The 25086-nt window shown below is 42.0% G+C and overlaps 1 protein-coding gene across 2 annotated transcripts; it reads left to right on the forward strand.

Moving 5' to 3' along the window:
* The first annotated feature begins 4476 nt into the window (after nt 1-4476).
* Nucleotides 4477-20261, forward strand: ABHD17C (abhydrolase domain containing 17C, depalmitoylase). Of its 2 annotated transcripts, none has more exons than XM_070953378.1 (3): nt 4477-5621; nt 14411-14590; nt 18591-20261. In XM_070953378.1, the coding sequence occupies exons 1-3, from the start codon at nt 5104-5106 to the stop codon at nt 18808-18810; spliced, it is 918 nt and encodes a 305-aa protein (XP_070809479.1). In that variant the 5' UTR covers nt 4477-5103; the 3' UTR covers nt 18811-20261. The 2 variants fall into 2 exon arrangements, with proteins under 2 accessions (XP_070809479.1, XP_070809480.1); XM_070953379.1 differs by having other exon boundaries at nt 14411-14488.
* The last annotated feature ends 4825 nt before the right edge of the window (nt 20262-25086 follow it).

A 25086-nucleotide genomic window follows, 5' to 3' on the forward strand; every position in this document is an offset into this window, starting at 1 on the left:
AAATTTGCTCTCAAATTTCTAGGCGAAAGAGAAAAAGAGGAAGTTCTAGTGTTGATATTTCCAACAAGGCAGTGGTTATTCATTCAAGAAAAATTGATATATGAATAGAAGCTCTTGAGTTGACGATGGCACAGAATAATCATGAGCAACTGTAGGATAAGTTTAAGAAAACAATAAAGGAGGAAATGGCAGGAAACGCACCCTGAGGCTTACGGAATCGCTCAAAGGAAATTGTTCCATTGGGGAAAGGATGGGTGGGGTTTTTTTTAAAAAAAACAACCCCTTTTCTGTATTTGCTCCCATGACCTCTTTTCCTTAAATGCTGATGTTAGCAGCAAGGCAGAGTAATCCTAATGGGATCAGGGTGGTTGCAGAAGTAAAATTGGCAATCTAAAACTGCAATTTACTGATTTTTCTTTGCATTCACATTTTTCTTGGCATGAATCAAAGGAACTACTCTGGATTGTCTCTACTGTACAAGCCCTACCCTATGGAGAAAGCTCTTGTCAGGATGTGGGAGACCAATAGAACTTTATTTTTTTAAAAAATAAAAACTTGCAGAATCAGGCTGAGTAATTTCCTTATATTGTGATATCAGCCAAAGCTCTTCATAGCACACTGTTGGTTTAGCTGATTTGCTTGCCTAATTTTGGTGCGTCAGTTCTTCTTTTATGAAAGATGATTTTGGCGCCTGCCAATACATCCAATTTCCAGGTGGAGGGGGGGGAAAAAGACAGAGTAACATCCTTCCTTACTATGCAAGAAAATTGCAGTATTTCCATTTCAAGGTCTCCAGTGAACGAACGGAACAAGGAAAGCCATCAAGCTACTCATAGGGTGGAAGTGTGTTAAGAATTACGACACTATCATCTATAAAAGAAGCCTGGGATTATATTAGTAATGTCCTTTCAACAGCATTGTGTTCTTTAAGCAGTAACCTTAATTTGAGTAAATGGATTGAGACTTGCAGGATGTAAAAATAAAACTTAATGTGATCTACCGTCCCAGTCCAACTAATTTGGAAGCAAATTTGAGCTACAATACTGAACGTGCAGATTAGGGAATAAAATGTATTGAATCTTGGGAAGTGATTCCTGGATAACCTGAATAAAGACGTCCCAGTTAATAACAATAGCTACAGATTTTATATTTTATATCTATAGCTATTGTTATTAACTGGGACGTCTTTATTCAGGTTATCCAGGAATGCTTCCCAAGATTGAATACGTACGTACGTATGTATATACCCCCACACGTACATTTGGGGGTGTATGTGTGTGTGGTATTAGGAGATATTACAAAAGTCCTGACCTCAGCCTTTTTCAGTGGATTCTGCCCCAAGGGAGATAAATGTGTTATGGTTGTATATAATAAATTGTTTATAGTGTACTGTATAAACAATTCATTTATAGTTCATTCATTTATTTATAAACAATTTATTATATATAATAAATATAATTGTTTCAGCTTCTACCCTCAAAACGATGCTATAGGGCACTGCACACCAGAACAACTAGACACAAGGACGTTTTTTCCCCCCTTGCCATCACTCTGCTAAACAACTAATTCCCACAACACTGTCAAACTATTTAGTAAGGCTGCATTACTATTCTTCTCATCTTCCCTATTACCCATCTCCTTATCTTGTTTTGACTATAACTTTGTTGCTTGTATCTCTACGATTTATGTTGTTTTATTTAGTTTTTAGCATGATTTATGTTGATTGCTTATTTAGTATCCTATGACTATTACTAAGTGTTGTATCTTATGATTTATGATGACTATGATCATGATTTATCACTTATAGCTTTTATGTACACTGAGAGCTTATGCACCGAAGACAAATTCCTTGTGTCTCCAATCACACTTGGCCAATAAAGAATTCTATTCTGTTCTGTTCTGTTCTGTCCTGTCCTATCCCTATTTGTATTCAGTATTCTATTTAGGCTGTATTCTATTCTAATGCATTATTCTACTCTACTCTACGTTCTATTCTATTCTATTCTATTCTATTCTATTCTATTCTATTCTATTCTATTCTATTCTATTCCTATTCCTATTCCTATTCCTATTCCTATTCCTATTCCTATTCCGTATTCCGTATTCCGTATTCTGTTTAGGCACTATTCTATTCTATTCTATTCTATTCTATTCTATTCTATTCTATTCTATTCTATTCTATGAAACCCTTCCATACTTCCACCTCTCACAATACTAGACAACACAGTATCAACAGTAGAGACCTTCAAATTTCTAGGTTCCACCATCTCTCAAGACCTAAAATGGACACCTAGCATCAAAGACATCATCAAAAAAGCTCAACAAAGAATGTTCTTTCTGCGCCAACTCAGGAAGCTCAAACTGCCCAAGGAGCTGCTGATACAGCTCTACAAAGGAATTATTGAGTCTCTCATCTGCACCTCTATAACTGTCTGGTTTGGTTTTGCAACCCAACAAGACAGACACAAACATCAGAGGATAATTAGAACTGCAGAAAAAACAATTGTTACCAACCTGCCTTCCATTGAGGACCTGTATACTGCACGAGTCAAAAAGAGGGCTGTGAAAATATTTACAGACCCCTCCCATCCTGGACATAAATTGTTTCAGACGCTATAGAGCACTGCACACCAGAACAACTAGACACAAGAACACTTTTTTCCTGAACACCATCACTCTGCTAAACAAATAATTCCCTCAACACCGTCAAACTATTTACTAAGTCTGCACTACTATTAATCTTCTCATCATTCCTACCACCCATCTCCTTCCACTTACGACTGTATGACTGTAACTTTGTTGTTTCTATCCTTACGATTTATATTGATATTGTTTCCTGATTGCTTATTTGTATCCTATGACTATCATTAAGTGTTGTACCTTATGATTCTTGATGAACGTATCTTTTATTTTATGTACACTGAGAGCATATGCACCAAAGACAAATTCCTTGTGTATCCAATCACATTTGGCCAATAAAGAATTATATTCTATTCCGTATTTTATTTAGGCAGTATTCTATTCTATTCTATTCTATTCTATTCTATTCTATTCTATTCTATTCTATTCTATTCTATTCTATTCTATTCTATTCTCCTTCCCTTCTCCTCCTTCTATTCTATTCTATTCTATTCTCCTTCTCTTCCCTTCTCCTCCTTCTATTCTATTCTATTCTATTCTATTCTATTCTATTCTATTCTATTCATTTTCTATATTCTATTCTATTCTATTCTCCTTCCCTCCTCCTCCTTCTATTCTATTCTATTCTATTCTATTCTATTCTATTCTATTCTATTCTCCTTCCCTTCCCTTCCCTTCCCTTCCCTTCCCTTCCCTTCCCTTCCCTTCCATTCTATTCTATTCTATTCTACTCTAGTCTACCCTACCCTACCCTACCCTACCCATGTTTTGCTTAAGGTCAGGACTTTTGTAATGCCAAATAGATCTACTCAGAAGCAATCCCCCCCTCCCTTGGACAAAGTGGGGACTTCTCCCGTGTCAGTCTGCATAGAGCAACTTGAGACACGGATCAAGCTGAGGTCGTCTGAATAGGACCAATCACCAGCTAACCGGCCGGCTGCCTACACGTGCCAAAAGCCGGTAAAACTAGGGCGGGATTGTTCCGAAGCAGCAGTAGTAATTTTAGCTGCGCCTGTCCAGGGGGCAGTAGTAAGTCGCGGGAGGACTCTATGGTTAATACGGAGAAGGGACGAAAAGCGGTGAACGCGCAGGCGCAGAAGGGGTGAGACGGAGGAGGCGGAGAAAAAAAAAATCCCCAGCCCCTCTTCTGATTGGTCGATTGGTCTTCCCCCCGCCTCTCTCTTCTTCCTCTCCCTTCCGCCGGCACAATGTAAAGTGCTCCTCTTTCGCGGCCCAGCCGTGGGAAACGGGGCGGGCCATGACCCGGAAGCGAACCCTCTCTCGTCGCCGACTCGATTGGGAGGAGGGAAAGGTAGTCCGGGGAAGAAGACGAGGACGAAGGGAGGCCCGGCCTTGCTCTGAAGCCGCCGGCTCGCCTCCTTCCCCGCTTCCGTCTCGGGACGCCCCTTGCAGCCGCCTGGAGGACGAGGGACGAGGGGAGGAGGGAACCGCCTGACTATCCGGGCCTGGTTTTTTCTCTCGAGGCCTTCTCGCTCTGTCCCTTTGGAGCTCCCCCCCTCCATTTCCTTGAACGTGAAGAAGGCCTCAGGCTGGCTTAAGAGGGCGGGGGTCGTTTTGACAGGGTAGGCCTTTCCCTTTGTGGGACTGCTTGGGTGGGGGTCTCCTTAAGTTTAGGGGGGGGGATAAAGGCTGAGGGAGGGACTCTAGAAGGCCTCAGACTGGCTTAGGGGGCGGGGGTCGTTTTGGCAGGGTAGGCCTTTCCCTTTGTGGGACTGCTTGGGTGGGGGTCTCCTTAAGTTTAGGGGGAGGATAAAGCCAGAGGGAGGGGCTCTGGCGGAGGCTGGGAGGGTGAGTTTCAAACCAGGCAGGTGGGAGTCCCAAGCATTAGAAGCCTCCAGGTATTTAAAGGGAACGAGGAAGTGGTCGTGGAGGGGTATTTGGGGGTGATTTGAGGGGGGCTTCGTCTTGGAGTAGGGGCTGCCATAATTTCATTTAAAAAAAAAAAGCCCCATAAAGGTGTTGTATTTTCCTTAGAAGAGAATTATAGAGTTGCTTTTTTCATAAGCCAGGAAGGATCTTTGGCATCTTCCATGTTGGTTTAAGGAGAGGGGGGGAATCCGTAGAGATCATGCCAGGTTTAGGTACCTGGGCTAGGTGACAGTTTAGAAGAGAAGGCTTCCCGGCGGATGAAAAGAGAGGCTGAATGTCCAGCGGCTAAGGGTCACGCCCGGAAACCATCCTTATTGGGGCTTATAGGAGGCGTTTCACAGGAGGAAAAATTGAGGATGGACTTCGTTTCTGGGCGCCCGTTCAGGTGTTCCTAAGAAGCCATGGACTTCTTGGGCGTGAATTTTTAACGAGTGTAATAATTCGGCGAGTGGATGAAAACGGGTCGCCTCCGATCTGTGTCGCTTGAAGTGGGAAACACGTTTCCTCCGGGGATCGTCTCTCGAGTCCTTTTCCCCGTCTCTTCTCGGCGTGGTTTTCCATCCAGCATCTCTGATGCCAGAACAAGGCCCCAGAATGAACGGTTTCTCTCTAGGCGAGCTATGTTGGCTCTTCTGCTGCCCGCCTTGCCCCAGTCGCATAGCGGCCAAACTGGCTTTTTTGCCCCCGGAACCCACTTACACTGTGATGCAACTAGAACAGCAAGAAAGCGCTGCTACGGTAGGGACGCCGACCAGCAGCTGTAGCCTCCATTTGACTGAACGGGCCGACTGGCAGTATTCCCAACGAGAACTGGATGCCGTCGAAGTCTTCTTTTCGCGCACAGCCCGGGATAATCGCCTGGGGTGTATGTTTGTCCGCTGTGCCCCTTCTAGCCGGTATACCCTGCTTTTCTCTCACGGCAATGCTGTCGACCTGGGCCAGATGTGCAGCTTCTATATTGGCCTCGGCTCCCGCATCAACTGTAATGTCTTCTCCTATGATTACTCGGGTTATGGAGTCAGCACTGGTAAACCATCGGAAAAAAACCTCTATGCAGACATCGATGCAGCTTGGCAAGCTTTAAGAACCAGGTAAATGCAAGATGAGCAAATATATATATATACCTGAGGAAATGGTGGCAGGTAGTTTTGATCGCATCTTTGGGGCGCTATATCCTGTTTGGAGCAAAATGATGACGAGAGTTGTCCCTGATGCAACTGTGTTGACTATTGTATTCTTTGTTTGTTTGCAGTCATGTTGGCAATGCTGACTTTGTTGCGGTCCCAAATATTCTGCTACTCTCTGGCTTTGCATGTAAGAAACCTTTGTCCTTCTTAAATAGAAAGCTGCTTACTGCCAATGCTGCACAACAAATCTTTCTTAAACGGTTAATTTTTATACAAAATCGCAGTCTTTCTTGAGCGTCTCTGATTGAACTGAAAATGGGAGGTTGCTACCAGGGACTCACAAGCCTCTAATTGTACGTCAGGTAACAAAAAAGACAACAGTGATGTTTTGTCATTCATCTCGTTATCGTGAGATTTGGTTTTCTGCATTCTTGGACAACACAACAATATCATGGTGACAGTCACAATAGAGCTGTGGTTGCATTGTGCTAACTAGGTAGTATTAAACCTATTATGTTAGACTGCTTAACCTGTAATACCTAGGTGAGGACGGTCACATAAAAATCCCTTCCCTCGCCAAGATAGATTTTAATAAGTTCAAAGTTCTTTTTCACAACCAGTAATAATCAGGAAGTGTAGCATTTTTTGGCTTTATGAAAGATGGTGTTACCTGAGAACTCTGAAATTCAGGAAGTTGAGGTAGCCTACTTTAATCTTTGGCAGGTTGTTGCTGATATAATATATGTGTTTCAAAGAAGATTGATAGCAAACGTGCTATGGATTGAGCAGTTTAATTTGAGTATATCAGTTTAGTGTCTGGCTTGAAATTAATATTGAATAACTGCAGTCTTGAAGGACGGATATTAGGAGATTGTTCAAGTTCAAACTGGCCAATGAGAGCAATCAACTTTGAGGTTGAAGTCTCTTATATTTTCTTCCAGCTCCTCAATCTATTACCCCTGCTCTCAATGAAGAGGGAATGAAAATTATGTTCAGTTACCTGGAAATGAGTCCAATTGAGCAGAATAGAAGGCATTACAGGTAGTCCTCAACTTAATTAGGACCAGAAGTTCTGTTGCTAAGCAAGCCTTAAATGAGTCACCCCCATTTTTATGACTTTTTTTTTTTTTTTGCCATGGCGGTTAAGTAAATCTGACTTCCTCCGTTGACTTTGCAGGCTTGACTAAAGCCTGCGAATGCTGATCACATGACCCCTGGCGCATTGCAACTGTCATAAATATGGGTTTCCAAGTATCCAAAGTTGGATCCAAATTTTATGGGATGCTACAGCGGTTATAAGCATCTGCTATAAGACATTCTTTTCAGTTCCACTGTAACTGTCGCTAAACAAACGATCGTAAGTCAAGGACCACCTGTATTGAATACTTATGCCCAAGCTTACATAGGATAATATGCTGTATGAATAGTAACAGTGGTGGGTTACTCCCGGTTCGCACCGGTTCATAAGAACCGGTAGTAAAAAATTTTAGTAGTTTGGAGAACCAGTAATAACATTGGCTGGCCCGGTCACCTGCTCGCTTATCCCGCCCACCTCATCAGAGGCTTTTTTTTTTTTTTTTTACTTTTAAAAACATTTTTTTACAACCTCTTCAGCTGAAAAAATGCTTTTAAAAATTAATGCACCCTGTTATTAACATAGCTGCCTGCAATTTCTGCAGGTTCGAATCTTACCAGGCTCAAGGTTGACTCAGCCTTCCATCCTTTCTAAGGTAGGTTAAATGAGGACCCAGTTTGTGGGGGCAATAAACTGACTTTGTATAAATATACAAAAGTATGAAGGGTATTGCTTAACGCATTGTAAGCCGCCCTGAGTCTCCGGAGAAGGGCGGCATATAAATCAAATTTAAAAAAAAAAAATCCTCTGATGATTGCGCGGCTCAGCTGGGATCTTCAGAGGCTTCTGAAAACATTTTTTCTGCAACCTCTTCAGCCGAAGAGGAGGTAGGAAAAAAAAAATCCTTTTAAAAGCTTCTGGCGATCCCAGCAGATTTGCCTGATCGTCAGAAGCTTCTAAAAGCATGTTTTCCTGCAACCTCTTAAGGTTGTAGAAATAATGCTTTTAAAAGTAAAAAAAAAAAAAAAAAAAAGTTGGCCACGCCCACCCAGTCACATTACCCCCTCCCAAACCACGCCCACAAAATAAGCTACACCCACAGAACTGTTAGTAAAAAATTTTAGAACCCACCCCTGAATAGTAATGTCAGTTTGGTATATATAGGTGAGATCTAGTTGATATTGTTGCCATTCGTGCAGTCAGCTGGAGTTGAGCTCAACTCAAAAGATGTTTTATTTTTACTGTCTCCTATTTTGAAATGAACAACAGAATAACAGAGTTGGAAGGGATCTTGGAGGTCTTCTAGTTCAATTCCTGCTCAAGCAGGAAACACTACACCTGGGGTCGGCAACCTTAAACACTCAAAGAGCCACAAAGGTCCTAACCGGAAGCCCCCGTTCAATTCTGGAACCAACCGGAAGTCCGGTTCCCCCCACCCCACCATAGAGTCTCCTCCTAGCGCGGCATCCTTTTTCCTATACCTGTCCTAACCGAAAGCCCTATCAATTGTGGAGCTGACAGGCGACAGGGAGCCACAGCAGAGGGATGAACGAGCCACATGCGGCTCCAGAGCTGCAGGTTGCTGACCCCTGCCCTACACCATTTCAGACAAGTCAGTTGAGATCAGAGGGTGAAACTCCTTCCATCATAAGGAAATTGAGGTGCGATTTTTTTTCCCCCCCAACCCTTCCTTCACACAGACTCCTTTATCTTGATGAGAAAGCGAGCTCCTTTGTGTATTTTTATAATTTCTGGAATCTAAGTAAGAGGAATTATCTAAATCTGTTTGGAACATGGTGACTCCCTTTCCAGCTGTGATGAATTCACACATATTTAGCTCTTAACGTTTTATTCTTTGTGCAGTATCGAACAAATTTATTTTTTTTCTAAACCAAAAAGGTACCTGCTGTGTCCTCACCATAGAATAATCACAGGTTATTAGTCATAATCCTATTTAATAAAAGGACTGAGCATATTCAGTCAGAGAACTGAGATACAATGAGCTGGCATAATTTTGTTGAGCAGAGCTTTCTGTTTTAATTGCAAAATAATATTCAGTAACTGATAACAAAGAAAAGTAATTGTTTAGAGGTCTGATCAAGGTTGGAGCTCCTTATTATGATCAGAGAGATTAATTTCTTCCTCAATTGCTTCATTTCAATAGATTTTCTAAAAAGTTAAATAGAGAATCAGAGCAATGCTGCAAGAGAGAGTTTGTTGTATGCACTTAACCATTTGGTTTATTCCCCAATTGGTTTTAAATGATATGTCAAGCCGTGATATAACTCAACCGTCTTGAAATAAATAATTCCTAGTGTGATTAAGTCAGTGATGTTTCCTCTTTCCTATGGTTAAGCTTTTATTTATTGCTTAGATTGGCATCCAGTCTTTGGACAGTGATTCAAGTCAAGATATTACTTTCCAGATTCGCTGTATGTGACAAAAATACATTGAGTCAGCCATACTTTTAAAACTTTGTTTTACTCAGGTGACTCGTTTTAATTTTTTGCTTTTATCATGCGTTAAATGATAAGAGTCTGGGTTTCAAAAAACATCAGTAACTTAAAAATACTTTTCCTGCAAGTCAGTAACCAACTTTCTGATATAAACCTATGTGGTGAACTTCAACTAATGCCTGGCTTTTATACCTTAGGCTGCATTATTTTGCCAGGTTTTTATTCAATAATCCACAATCTGAAAAACTGTATTAAGCTGTTCGCCATGTTTTATAAACCATACCAATTGGTTTTGCGCACACACTAATCCACAATGGGAAAAAAAAAAGATAACAGTGTGAGAATCTACTCTATTCAACAACAGCGGCTTAAAAATCCTTATTGGTTGTTATGTGCATATACATTGCATAAGCACCAACGTTACCACATGTTAGGTCTACACCCCATTGTGCTCTAGGAAGCTCACATGGGGTGTCTCCATTTTATCTCCAAAAAAAGAGCCTTTCAGGTAGATTTGGTTGAGAGAGTAACTTATCCAAAGTCAATAAGTCAGTGATGGCTAACCTTTTCCGGACCGAGTGCCCAAAGCAAGTGCGCGTGCCCAAACCCCCCAAATGCAATGCGCACAGGGCCACCATGCATGCGTGAACATCCCCCTGCATGCGCCCTGCCCCCCACGCATGTGCACGACCCTCATGCACGTGCCCTGTGCATGGTCGCTCTGCATGAGAGACCCGAAGGCCAGCTGGCCAGTGGGAGGTGCGCGCACATGCGCAGCAGAGCGGGACTGGGGCGACAGCTCATGTGCCATCAGAGAGGGCGCTGCATGCCACCTCTGGCACCCACGCCATAGGTTCGCCATCATGGCACTAAGTGAATTTGCCTGGATGAAGATGGGTTTGGATTTCACTCCAAAACAGCACTATTTGTTATATAGTTGTTGTTTTGTTTAAGTGGTCTGATTTCCTGGTGCTATTTTTACTCATCACAGGTGGGTGCTTATTTATAAGACAACTTCCTGTTAGTATAGATGCCTGTAAAGTATTCAGATTGGGGAATGGGGGGGGGAGCTTCTATCTTGTTCCAGAAAACCTGGAGGAGAACTTCCTCTGATGGGTATCTATTGCCGAATTGTTCGCCAGAGCTTGAGTTTGAACAGATATTGTGTATCGCTCCAATTAAAAAAAACAAAACAAAACACAGTAAAGAAATGTAGCTTTCTTCTGAATTATTAATCGTTTGGTCGGTGAAGGGAATCCTTAAGCAGTTTCCTGCTCGTGATAAACAATCCTTGAGATTTCTACTATTTCCTTTGCTGAGGGACATCTCCAATTAAATGCAACTAATTAAATGTGCGTACAAAAGTTAGGTTTTTCTGAACAAACCAGAATGGTAAAAACACACCGTGCAAGAGTTTATGGTTGTAACTCGAAAACCCAGGTTTTTGTGTTTAACCTCATCCGTTGCAAAATTTTACGCCATGCTTTGCAAAGAATTTCCTTACGTTGAAGAAGTCCAGTAGTACCGGGTACCAATGCTAGCAATTGGTATAAGAAGCAGCAGTTGCATTTAGCTCCGTCCATCGTTTTCTATAGAAAAATAACTTGGGAATTCAGAGAGTAAGAGGCAACTAGCTTTGAATAACAGTTTGCACAAAGTACTATATTGGAAAAGCCAATATAATATTTGTTCTCATACTAATGTTCCAGATGGGCGGAGGGAAGACTAACACTATCCCACAGCCATATTTGCAAACGGACAGGTAGAGCAAATCCCAATGGGTTTTTATTTAAGCTGCCTTGGAATCTTTCTGAAATTAAAAAGGTAGCATGGTAGTAAAAATCCTAATTTGTGTGCTGTTCAGAAAAGGAGGGGGCTAATGGGAACACGGACAGGGTGTCTCAGTGGCTGAGACGCTGAGCTTGTTGATAAGAAAGGTCGCCGGTTCGAATCCCTAACGCCCTGTAATGGAGTGAGCTCCCGTTACTTGTCCCAGCTTCTGCCAAGCACGAAAGCATGTAAAAATTGCAAGTAGAAAAAATAGAGACCACCTTTGGTGGGAAGGTAATAGCGTTCCATCCGCCTTTGGCATTGAGTCATGCCGCCCACATGACCACGGAGACGTCTTCGGACAGTGCTGGCTCTTTGGCTTTGAAATGGAGATGAGCACCGCCCCCTAGAGTCAGGAACGACTAGCACATTTGTGCAAGGAGAACCTTTACCTTTACCTTTTAATGGGAACAGGAATAGCAATAGCACTTATTTATTTATTTATTTATTTATTTATTTATTTATTTATTTATTTATTTATTTAATTAATTAATTAATTAATTAATTAATTCAATTTGTATACCGCCCTTCTAGTGGACTCAGGGCGGTGCACAGCCAGAACTAAAACACATAACAATACAAAATTTAAAATTATTAAAAGAATTATATACTTTGGCCCAAATTTAAAACAATTCGAATTAAAACCCATTGACAGATTAAAAGCTAAACAACTAAAAAACTAAAAAAAAAGGGGGGGGGTTCACGCCAGCCCTGCTTGATGGAAAAGAAAAGTTTTCAGGGCACGGCGAAAGACCCGGAGATCCGATATCCTTCTTATCTCCGGGGTCAAATCGTTCCAGAGAACTTAGATTTATATACCATTTCACAGTGCTTTACAGCCCTCTAAGCAGTTTACAGAGTCAGTATGTAACCCCCAACAATCTGGTTCCTCATTTTACCCACCTCGGAAGGATGGGAGGCTGAGTCAACCTTGAACTGGTGAGACTCGAACTGCTGGCAATCAGCAAGATGAGCCTGCAGTACTGCATTCTAACCACTGCACCACCACGGCTCCTATGTGATTTGTTTGGGTACAATTTTTTGTGTGGGGTGGGTGACTTTTTAAGGATTTCATATTCTTAGCAGTATTTCTGTTAAGTTAGAAAAGATCACCCCAATATTGTGGGAGAAGGATTTCATTTTGGGGGGGAATAGTAGCTTGCAAGGCAGCATCAACCCAGTGTTATTTATGTGCAGAATTGCTGCTGTTGAAGCACCAATCTGGTTCCTCCTCGAGCTTAATAGCTATGTTTTTATATATGCAACTACCCCCATCCTCATACCCCCCCCAAAAAATAAAAAACCTCACAAAAGGCTGATTATTAGAGAACAAGAGGCAAAGACTTGGATGCTTGTTTATCAGATCCTGAACTGTGAAAGAGAAAGAAAAAACAAAACGTTGAAATCTTTTCTCGGCATTTTTTGTGTATCAGAATATACAAGTTCTGGTACATTAGTAGTTCTATCATAACAAATTGGCTCTCCTAGCAGCGTGGATACTTGTTTACAGTTTAGATTTTGTTGATTTTATATTTTGTTTAGTTTATTTTGTTGCAGATCTGTCTCTCCCCCCCCCCTTCTTTCACACAGTTTTGTTTTTTTTAAAAAACCTTTGTGGTCTTAAACTCATGCCGTATTTAAATTGGTTTGGGAAAAGCTGGACCTGTCATTTCTGGTGTACTTTGGTTCATCTATGTGGACACTGTGTTTTTATTTCAGAATGCAAGTACGCTGTCAGCCAGCCCCAAAATGTACTAAACTTTTACCTTTTCAACCCTGTATCTTTCCACTGTGTCCATCTTTTCTACTCCCTTGCTCCCAGCGTGCGTTTGGCATCCTGTTGTTTTAGGGATTTTTGTAAGGGATGATCTGTCCAGGAGCAGCTTGCTCATAAATTTTATTCTGCATGTTCCATAAAGTCACATCATTTTCTGTTTTCTTAGAAACATTTCCCTTCCCCCTTCCCTTTTTCCTTCAAAGAAAATATTTTTAAGAGTGAGTCCACAACTTGCCTTTAAAATGCATGGGGCACTCTAAAGCCGGACTGCTAGGGACTTTGGCTCAGACAGCCTAAAATTTACATACTGCAGGACAAATATGTTCGAGTAAGGCTTTAAATATACCGTATTTTTTGGAGTATAAGACGCATCTTTTTCCCCCCTAAAAGGGGGTGAAAATGTAGGTGCGTCTTATACACCGAATGTAGCCCCGCCCACCCACTGGCCCCCACCCTTTGGCCTCTGCCTCCCAGCAATTTACCTCCTTGCAGCAAGCAGCAAGAAGAAACAGCCCATTTCAGCTTCAGCACAGCCTAATTAGCACAAGTTGATTGGATCAGCCTCCCAACTCTCAGCTGTTTTGCAGGGGGCCTCTGCTGCTTGCTACAAGGAAGTAAATTGCTGGGAGCAGATTTTTTTTCCTTCTTGTGCTAATCAAGCTATGCTGAAAACAAAAATGAATGTAAAGCAGGCTGTTTGCTGCAGCGAGGCAAAATTGCTCAGAGGCAGAGGCAGCTTTCTTTTTCTTCTTTTCCTCACCAAAAAAGGTAGGTGCGTCTTACAGTCTGGTGCATCTTATACTCAGAAAATACGGTACCTATGTCATTATCTATGCATACACCAAAATCACTCATATCATAGTCATATACACTTTATGATGAATGCCGAAGTGTCTTCATACCAGCCATTTGAAATAAGCAGGTTTTCCCGCTGTACAAGCAGGGAAACTGAGGCAGAAGTAAAGTATCGTTCAGATCCACGTAGTGCCTTTGTAAAGAACTCAGAACTGTGCTTCATGCCTAGGTCTGGAGAAGCCTGGTGTGGTAGATATTTGAACAAATAATGTATAATAATTAATTGCCTCTTTCATTCATGTTTCTTGGCTTCCCTGCTTCGCCCCATCCTCTCCTAACGTCATCTTCCTGCACGAGGAACTTGGCATTGGCGATCTGAAATATTGATATCTAGCTGAAATAGAAAGTATTTATTAAGAAAATTTATTAAATGCTAGGAATGTGGCAACATGTGAAATATATTTCTCTGACAGAGAAATATAGTGGTAGTTACTGTCCAGATATACAGAATTAAGGCCAAAAGGATAACTTGGTTGATACATTTGTGCTTTTCGTCTTTCTTCATATATTTCCCATTATCATACTCCAAGTGTAATTCATGTGTTGCATATGAGCTACAGTCTAAATAAAACCATATCAATAATATATTCCCAGAACTGTACAGAACCACCCCAGGATTTGACAGTATGTCAGTATATATCTTATATCTAAAAAAACATTGGTCTTTTTTCTAAAAATCTTATATCTTAAAAAAAAAAAGAATAAATGACTTTTTAAAAAATAAGGCACATATCTGATCTCCTTTGATTTCCCCTTGCAGGTATGGCGTCAGTCCTGAAAACATCATTCTGTATGGGCAGAGTATTGGAACTGTTCCCACGGTAGACCTGGCATCTCGGTACGAGTGTGCAGCTGTCATCCTTCATTCACCTTTGATGTCCGGATTGAGGGTAGCTTTCCCTGACACCAGAAAAACATATTGCTTTGATGCTTTCCCAAGGTATGTGCAGAATTCCATCGGTGGGAAGCATCATTCATTAAATAACAGTTAAATTCCATTTGTAGACTTAAAGAAAAAACTTACAAGTACATTGTAAATTGTGAATGGGGTAATAAATAATTTGGGGTCTCTATTCTCTAACACAGTGTTTCTCAACCTTGGTAGCTTGAAGATGGGTGGACTTTAACTCCCAAATCCCCCAGCCAGCAGCGATGGCTGGGGGATTCTGGGAGTTGAAGTCCACCCATCTTCAAGCTACCAAGGTTGAGAAACACTGCTCTAACAGAATAGCAGCACAACGGCTGAGCAGCATTAGAGGAGGAAAATAGCTAAATTCCATTGTCTCTGAAGTAAAATTGATCTTTGGGATGATTACTTAGAACTTGGAGCAAGGTGTGATATTAGACTACCTGGTTGTGAAATGAGTCTGTTCGCTGCAAAATATGTAAAGCTGATTTAGCAAGTAAGCACAAACTGGTTGTGCATTGTTCTTTCTGGTTGAAAGTGGGCAACTTTGAAAAATGCCATTTGAAAAGTTTTCATAGAATTGGCAGTGCAAACGTTGGACTAGTTGGAAAAATCAAAATGATAACTATACAGAAAATAGAATTTCCCAGACAGCCAGGGCTGTCATCCAGCTCACTCAGCTCACTCTCTTTTGGATTCTCAAGACTATCCTTCTTTTCAGCAAGAAAGATTAGAGATACGTTGGGATCCAACAGCTGTTTCTCACTGGGAAAACCCATCTGGCTGTCATAAGGAAGTCTCCTTCTGCCTACCTCCTATCTGCTAGTTTTTGCTGCTTTATTTCTGCACGCCCACCAGACAGTAAAGCAAAATATTTTCCCCTGAAACATGTCAGACAGATCTCACTGTAGTACATGGACAGCTTTGTTGATTCCTTGAAGGCAGCTTCTAGGGGAATGTCCTTTATCAGTTACAAAGGAGACCAAGTGCAAACATTCACATAACATTTTCCAGTTCCTTTTTTAAAATTATTATTTAGTCTACATACGATATCTATTGATGTCTTTTCATCCGAAAGCAGGGACATGTTCTCAGGCAGAAGGGAATTGTTGTGGCCCGTCAGCAGCCTGTGCAGTTAGTAGCTGATTCCGACAGCGAGGAGGCTGGTGTGGTGCTGCGCCAGCAGCCTGGCGCTCGAGTCAGATAATGAGGAGGCTGGAGAAGATGTGGTGCCAGAGGTGGGGATTCAGCCAGGGCCTTCAGAACCTCCAGAAGCTCCTATAAGTGAAGAGGAAGAAGAGGAGGAGCCTCTTCTCAATGCATGAGTGCGCAGAGCTGTTAAAAGGCAGGAGTGGCTCCTCAGGAGGAGATCTCCTCAAGAGTAAGGCTTGGGGCTAATTGGCCACTCCCCTAGCCTATTTAAGGAAGGACGACGACTGATGCAATTTGCAGGAAACAACTTCGTTCATATTTCTTCGTGTCTTGATTTCAGAAACGTTTGATTTGACTCTTGTTTCTCTCTTGTCAGTTTTCCTGCAAATTGCTTCTGGGCATTCTGCAAACCACAGTAAGATTACGGTTATCTGAAAGACTGTGCCTCAGAATTGAGTTATTCTTTGGATTCTTGTCGGCTATTACTGAAGTTAAATTAACAGCCCTTGTTCAGAAAAGACTGATTTAAACTGTACTTGTGTTCAAATAACTACTAAGAAAGCTCATTAGCACTTAATTAGTAAACTAAGGTTTGTACGGACTTTGTGTGTGCTGCGTTCTTTGGGGTCCGTAGCTGGGGCAGAACAGGAATTCAGATTTTCCAGATGCTGCTGGATGTTGACACCAGTGATTATAACAAGTGTAGCCAAGGGAGGAGGATGCTGAGAGTAGCAGTTCAATAGTGGGAGATGTACAGATGTCCAAAAGGTTCTCCAGTACCAGAGCATCAGTTGGCCTGCGCTGTTCAGCGGTCCCCAACCTTTCCAGCTGGGTGGCCTAGCCCGGGGGTGGGGGTGGGAGGAGAGGAGTGGCAGGCTATAGAATGGAATAGAATAGAGCTGGAAGGGATCTTGGAGGTCTTCTAGTCCAGCCCCCAGCTCAAGCAGGAGAACCTATACTATTTCAGACAAGTGACTGTCCAGTCTCTTCTTAAAAACCTCCAGTAATGGAGCGCCCACGATTTCTGGAGGCAAGATGTTCCACTGGTTAATTGTTCTCACTGTTAGGAAGTTTCTCCTTCATTCCAGGTTGCTTCTTCTCTTGTCTTTTGTTAGTCTCCAACCATTGTTTCTTGTCCTGCCCCCTCTGGTGCTTTGGAGAACAATTTGACCCTCTCTTCTTTGTGGCAGCCCCTCAAATACTGGAATATCATGTCTCCCCCCCCCCCATCCCCCAGTCCTTCTTTTCTCTAGCCTAGCCAAACGCAAATCCTGCAGCCGTTCTTCATACGCTTTAGTCTCCAGGCTTTTGATCATCTTAGTTGCTCTTCTCTGAACTTTTTCCAAGGTCAAAGCACACGTGCACAGCTCCATTTGTGCAAGTGGCGCGCGCACGCGCCCTCCACTCGCACCAACGGAGCTTCGCCCGAGAGCGGAGGGCATTTGTGCTGGCGCACGAAGCTCCCTTCACACAAATGGAGCTTGCCCTCTGCTCGCGTGAGCGGAGCTTCGCGCACGAGCACTTGCCCTTTTCTCCTGCGGCCCGGTTTTCAAACAAGCCACAGCTTGGTAGTGGGACGCGGCCCCGGGGGTTGAGGGCCCCTGATCTAGTTGTTTGCGAAGGATGCTTTGATACACATCCGGTGCTTTTCTGGGCCATCTCTTGCTACTGAACCTCTCCGTAGAACAGATGGCTTCCTTTTTTTTTTCTTTTTTTAAAGATTTTTATTTTTATTTCTTATACACATATTGTAAATGTACATTCTCTTATCCATAATTAATCATACATATTTTTTCTAAAGAAAGCATAACAACAAAACATTTTAATTGCATTTGGGGTTGCTCTTCTACCCTTTCTTTCCTCTCATTTTACAACAAATCTTCTTTCCCTTCCCTACCTCCTCTCCTCTCCTCTCCTACTTTCTTCCTTCTTCCTCTCCTTCCTCTTCCCTACTTCCCCTTCCTTTCCCCCACTCTCCCCTCTTTTCCCCCTTTATAAGCTCTCTCCTACTCTTTTCCCCTATCTTTTCTTCCTCTCCTTTCCCCTTTCTTCCATTCCTCTCTCTCCCTCTCCTCTTCTATCTTGCCCTCTACTCCTCTCTTCTTTCTTTCTCCTTTGTTGTCTAGTATTTCCCCTATTTGGTATCAGAGCATCCCTAATTTTATATTAATATATATTTTCTTTCCAATTTCCTTTCAGTTTTGCCTAGTCTATCACTTCTATCATCATAATTGTACATTTATATTATAACATTCTTTCTTTCCTCCCCCCACCCCACCCCCCTTTTCTGTTTACTCTGGTGTCATCTGGGTTTCTATTTCTTTTCGTCTTCTCCCTCATTCATCTTTCTCTTATCTAATTTGTTTATCATCTTTTATTCATATTTCTTTTCTAACCATACATCGAATCTTCCCCATGTCTTGAAATACACCGATTCCTCTTTATCTTTTATTCTTAGAGTTAATCTGTTCATTTCTGCACAATCTAAAATCGTCTTTATTACTTCACCTTCTGACGGGATTTTCTCTATCTTCCAATTTTGCACAAATACAATTCTTGCTGCTGTTATTATGTGTATGATTAAATATATATATCTTCTTTGCTATATATATATCTCTCTGGCAAAATACCCAATTAAAAAAATCTCTGGTTTTAATTCTATACGCTTGTGTAGCATTTCCTCTAACCATGTCTGTATTCTAAACCAATAGTTTTTTGCTTCTACGCCTTTTTTTTTTTTTAAAGGAATTTAGGCCGGTGGTTGATGGCCTCCTCTTTTAGAATCCTCAAGGTCCCTGAACAAAAGTTTCAAGAAACAAAAATACGGCTGAACGTTGCATCCTCTTTAATAACGTATTTACCTTTGTGCTTCTTTCCTCAGCATTGACAAGATTTCCAAAGTCACCTCTCCCGTTTTGGTGATTCACGGTACTGAAGACGAAGTCATAGATTTTTCCCACGGCTTGGCAATGTACGAGCGATGCCCCCGAGCCGTGGAGCCCCTTTGGGTGGAAGGGGCTGGCCACAATGACATAGAGCTCTACGCACAATATCTAGAACGACTAAAACAGTTCATATCTCACGAACTTCCTAATTCCTGAAGACGCCTGCAGTACTTGAGATATTTTTTTCCTTTAATTTTTTTCCCTTTGCTTTTTTTTTTTTTTTTTTTGTTACCTCATTTAACTGTGAATAGAAGAATTTACCTGTTTTTGCACATGCATTAACTTGATTAACTGTCATAGCTTTATACTATGAAGAAAAGCCCTTTGGATAGGGCGGATCCAATCAAGTCTTGAACTGTCTCCTTTTTTTATATCAGGAAGCTATTCTAATGGCCACTACTGTAACCCACACAATATTTTGTACTTTCCTTACACTAGAAGAGCTGGAGATGTAGAAGGACAATGGATGAACGTGAGGACACTATTTAATCTTAAGTGCAGGATAATATTTCCACATTTTCCTATCCTGCCCTAACTACTACTACTAAGGTAGTAACTACTAACTACTACTACTACTAAGGTAGTTCGTCTTAGATATCTGTATGTATAAGAATTTTCTTTCCTCCCCCCGCCTCCCTCTCTCTCCCTCTTTTTAAAATCTTCCCATGATCTGGAATGCAAAGGATCTGGACCACAGCTTCAGTCTTAAGAGCATTTCCCACATCTGTCACATTTTAAAACTCTGTTATTGTAACTGGAAAGGAATTTTGTGGTGATTTTTTTCATTGTGTTTCTTAGGGGAGCATTTTGGGTGACTTTTCCTTCCTAACTACAATATTGAATGAAAATTTCTGGAGAGTGCCCACAGTTTGGTGCGCTGAGGCACATTCTCGAGCAACATTTCAATTGTCTTTCTTTTTTTTTTTTCTTTTTTTTGCAAATTTACAAAATGAAATACTTGGAAAGTTATAATAACTCAATGGATATGAATTCTTTTTTAAAAAAAAAACTGGAAGAGATGTACAAATTTACTAACCCCATTCCTAAAATAATGTTCTCATTCTTAAATAAGAGCCAGCTTTGGCAGTTACTTGTGTGACTTGCATTCCTTTTAAAGGTTTTTTTTTTTCTTTTTTAAAATATTGTATATAAGCGGGTTTCCTTTAATGCATAACCCCTGGCAATTTATAAAATTTAAGTCTAGTTAACAAATTCTGGTGTGTATATGAATATGTTTTGTTATAAGTTTTTATCCCTGCCTTGCTTTGCTATTAAAGGTTTTATAAGATTACCAGGACAACTAACAAAATTGCAAATTCGTTTTTTGATGAATTTGTGTAACTCTTTCATTGAAACTGGTCCTTTTTTTGTTTGTTTGTTTAGGGGAAATTTTTCATTCTGACACTGGAATTGCACAGAATATGCAAAACACTCTTTAAATCATAACACTAAAAGGCCTAAAGTTTTGTCCCCAAGTTGAATGGCCTTAAATGTACTGTAAGCCTTTGATTGTTGTACAAACAGATTGCAATTGATTATGGTTTGTGTATTTGTTGCCAGAATGCAACAACAGTGGTTGTAATGGAATAAAGGATGCATGGAATAGAGATTGCCAATTATTGTATTGCTTTTTCCTAATCACTGTACTGTCATGGAGAACGCATAACCAAATATTTCTGTTGGTGTCTGCCAAAGGATTAATAGAAGGAAGAGAGAAGCTTTCATTTGAGATATTATTTTGTTGCAGTATGGAAGCATGGCGGCTTAATGACGTTGCTGTTGGAATCAAACAGGGAAATTTAAATTGCTAATCCCCATTTTAGAAAGAGCATCTCTTTTATGATCATTTCGTATTCTGTCCCCGTGTTGGCTATTCTGGGTTTAGTTGTATTTGATTTTACACAGAGCTTCATTCCATCTTAGGTAAAGATAAAGGTTCCCCTCGCACATATGTGCTAGTCGTTCCTGACTCTAGGGGGCAGTGCTCATCTCCGTTTCAAAGCCGAACAGCCAGCGCTGTCCGAAGACGTCTCTGTGGTTATGTGGCCGGCATGACTCAACGTCAAAGGCGCACGGAACACTGTTCCCTTCCCACCAAAGGTGGTCCCTATTTTTCTACTTGCGTTTTTTACATGCTTTCAAACTGCTAGGTTGGCAGAAGCTGGGACAAGTCACGGGAGCTCATTCCATTACGCGGCGCTAGGGATTCGAACCGCTGAACTGCCGACCTTCTGATTGACAAGCTCAACGTCTTAGCCCCTGAGCTACTGGCATTCAAATGCTTTAGTTCTTTAGGGACTAAAAATTCTGCCAAGTTGTTTCCTGTATGGGCCTAGGTATTAACCCATATATTGTGTCTTGGGGCCACATTGTAGACCAATGTAGTTTTTCCTCGTTCTCAAACCCTGCAGTTCTTTCTCCAATGGCACCGTTTCCTAGCATTCTGAGTCACGACAACCACAAAAATTATATGTAAGCCCCAGAAACAGACTTACAACGTTCCTCTTATGGGGAAGAAGCAGCCAAGGACAGAGAACTCCCAGCCTGCATTGCATCATGATTTTTGACTCTCAGGTTCGTTCTTTAGCGCCCCCCAATCTCTCCAAAAATGTTAATTGTGGTTTCTGGCTATCAAAAGATTGTCTATCCTGCCTAGGCTGGTTGCTGGTGGTGGGGGTTTAATGCAGGGCTGGGCTTCAAAAATTTTAGCAAGGGGTTCTCTGCCCGGTTGCTGGGTGGGCGTGGCCATGTCAGCTACCTGCACCATGGCGGGGGGGGGGCGTTTTTGCCCTCCCCAGGCTCCGGAGGCTTTCCTTGAGCGTCTGGGAGGGTGAAAACGGCCTCCCCAGGCTCCAGAGGCCCTCTGGAACTTCCCGAACCTCCGGTAGGCCTGTTTTTTGCCCTCCCTGAGCCTCCCCTGCACTTCCAAAACGGGCTGCGTGGAGACTCCTGGTAGGGGTAGGGAAGGGCAGGTGGGGCCAGCCAGGAATGGGATTTGGGGGTTCTCTGAACTGCACAGAATTTTAGCTAGAGGTTCTCCCGAACCCCCAGCCTACCCCTGGTTTAATGGCATAGAGGAGACCCTTCTCCTGAGCACACAATGGCAGAAGATCTCCAGGGGACTGGCAAAGCTACCTTTTAATCCTGACTTTGGCACTGAGAAATCTTCACTGGAGGAAACATAGGGCCTCCCTAGATGGCAAGCTGCAAAACATATTTGGCCGTTTCTGTTCCAAGAGCTATTATTCATGAGAGGCTGACACAGGCTTCTCTGCTGTTTGTAAGTAAACTGTGAATGTGACAAAGAACTTCAGTGTCGCAGGACTTGCCTCTCCAATCAACACCTGCCTTTCAATGCATGTAAAGCAGCTGCATAAGGAAGATAGTGGAGTATTTTACAAGCAACTGCTAAGGTTAAAAAAAACATAGTTCAAGGCTCTGGCTGCAGCAGGAAAGTAGTTTCCCCCCACATCAGTGTTGAGAAAGAGAAGTTTAGTTTCACAGTACAGCAAAGCCAGAATAAAAAGAATATATTAATTTTGTTGAAGATGCTTGCTCCTGAGGAGGAAAGCTATGGCAAATCTAGACAGGGTACTAAAAAGCAGAGACATCACCCTGCCAACAAAAATACATATAGTCAAGGCTATGGTTTACCCAGTTGCAATGTATGGCTGTGAAAGTTGGACCATAAGGAAGGCTGAGCGCCAAAGCATTGAGGCCGTTGAACTCTGGTGCTGGAGAAGACTCCTGCGAGTCCCTTGGACTGCAAGGCCATCAAACCGATCAGTCCTAGAGAAGATCAACCCTGACTGGTCTTTAGAAGGCCAGATCCTGAAGATGAAACTCAAATACTTTGGCCACCTAATGAGAAGGAAGGACTCCCTGGAGAAGAGCCTAATGCTGGGAACGATGGAGGGCAAAAGAAGAAGGGGACGGCAGAGAACGAGGCGGCTGGATGGAGTCACTGAAGCAGTCGGCATGAGCTTAAATGGACTCCAGAATGGTAGAGGACAGAAAGGCCTGGAGGAACGTTGTCCATGGGGTCGTGATGGGTCGGACACAACTTTGCAACTAAGAACAACATATTAATTTTGTTGCCTGGGTGATAAAGAATGAAGAACATTTCTTCTCAATGCAGGGGAACAGGAAGGTTTAACATGCAAGGCTAAAATAGAATTGGCTGCTTTGTGGCTTTTTGCCTCATGCAAATCTACATGGGGCATTTACGTGAAGACATAGTTTAGTAAACCATGGTTTAACAAATGGGGAAAACCCAGGCTTTGTATTCATTTTTTAAATTTATTCAATTTCTGGAAGGCGCTAGGGATTTTCTTTAGAGTTTTATACGATCTTCAAATGCTGGCAGCTGCTACAAATTGTCCAGCCTCTATATATCTGATGAAACACCTCTTCAAGCAATTTGTTTTGCTATCCAAAAGTTTCTCACTTTAGCTGCATTCTGCTCCCTGCTCAGATTTCCCGGGACTTCCTTTCAAATACACGATTGTCGTGTCACCTTACCAGAAACAAGTAAGTCCTTTCTAGATCCCTTACTCTCTTGATTGCTCTTTTTGGGGTTTTTGAAATCTCAGTGCCTGTTTTTCTCTTTTCTTAAACCACATCCACAGGTACAATACTCCTGCAGGATAGACTGCAGTTATAAATGCATTTGCCTGTCATACTTGCTGATGGTAACTGCATACAAGACCCAATTTGCTTCTTGCATCCATTAAACATTTTTTAGTTATAGGGCGAAACATTGGGATCTGATTTTTCTCTGATGCACCTTAAGTGGTTATCCCAAATTGGGATTTCATTTACCTCCTTCCTACTCCACCTCCAATATGTAAGAGTACTAAAAATGTGGCTTGTACTATCTTAAGTTTCATGCCTCACACCAAAAGGCTCGTGTTCAACCAGTTCTTGCATCAGCTGATCCTGTGAAGTAAACTAACTTAGCCAGACTCCTATTGAGTTCATCTGAATAGAGTAGAGTAGAGTAGAGTAGAGTAGAGTAGAGTAGAATAGAATAGAATAGAATAGAATAGAATAGAATAGAATAGAATAGAATAGAATAGAATAGAATAGAATAGAATAGAATTTCTTATTGGCCAAATATGATTGGACACACAAGGAATTTGTCTTGGTGCATATGCTCTCAGATCCCCAGGCATAGGATTAGAGCAGCCATTCTCTCAGTTCCCTCGAAGAAAGATTATCTTATTAAGTACATTTACAAGGAATGATGCGGTGGCCTAATCATCATCATCATCATCATCATCATCATCATCATCATCATCATCCAACTCTTCTTGGAAAACCGGCTTTTTGATGCTTTTGGTTATGATCTCCAAAAGGTTCTTGAGAGGACAAAGGAAGAGAAAGCAACATGCATCTTCTCTGGAAAAGATGCTGCGGGTTTAAGGTGTGGCACTCATGGAAATGGCCTCTGAGTGGTGCAGTGGCCTAGAGGTGGAGTTCTCACCTCACACTTCGGAGGCTGTGAGTTCGATCCTAGGTAGAGGCAGATATTTCTCTCTCTGGGCACATTTGAGAATATATCTGCTGAATGAAACTCCGCATTGGCGACAGGAAGGGCATCCGTCCATTAAAAAACACTCTGCTAGGTCCATTCAGTTGCCCCGACTCCACCCTGCAAGGATTATGGGGTCATTAAAAGACAACAATGATTTAGTACATTTACACTTGACTCAGAGATCCATATGTTATTCATGATACACAGCAACAGGGAGGACAAATAGTTAACCCCAGTCCATGAGTTCTTCTGAGCTGTAAATTTAGAAAGCGCACAAGGTGCATTGCTGGTTAGCAGGAATAATATTTATTAAGGGTCTCTGGCTTCTTTGGGAACTCTGCAAGGATTAAGGAGGGAGGATAAGTCCCAAAGCTTCTCTAAAGCTATTGAACAACTAACAAGACGGGGAAGCAAGTGTTCATTTCACCCCAAAGATGCTTTTTTTTCAAGAGGCAACTGGACTTCCTTGTTTTTCTTTGAAGACCTTTCAGCTTCTCATCCAAGAAGTTTCCAAGAAAGTCCTGTTGCCTCTTGAAAAAAAGCACCTTTGGGACAACGGTGACTGAGAATCCGCATAGGTTCATTCCATCGCTTTTAGAAATGTGTGTAGAATAAAATCACCTGCAGCTGGTCCACATCCGACGCTCAGTAAAGATGGGCGGGAGCAGGGGTGAAATCCAGCAGGTTCCGACAGGTTCTGGAGAACCGGTAGCAGAAACTTTGAGTAGTTCGGAGAACCGACAAATACCACCTCTGCCTGGCCCCAGAGTGGAGTGAGAATGGAGATTTTGCAATATCTTTCCCCCAGGAGTGGGGAGGGGATGGGGATTTTGCAGTATCCTTCCCCTGGAGTGGGCTGGGAATGGAGATTTTGCAGTATCCTTCCCCTGCCACGC

Source organism: Pituophis catenifer, unplaced genomic scaffold (assembly GCF_029215685.1).
Source record: "Pituophis catenifer annectens isolate HBS135680 unplaced genomic scaffold, rPitCat1.0.hap2 SCAF_14, whole genome shotgun sequence".
Taxonomy (NCBI): domain Eukaryota; kingdom Metazoa; phylum Chordata; class Lepidosauria; order Squamata; family Colubridae; genus Pituophis; species Pituophis catenifer.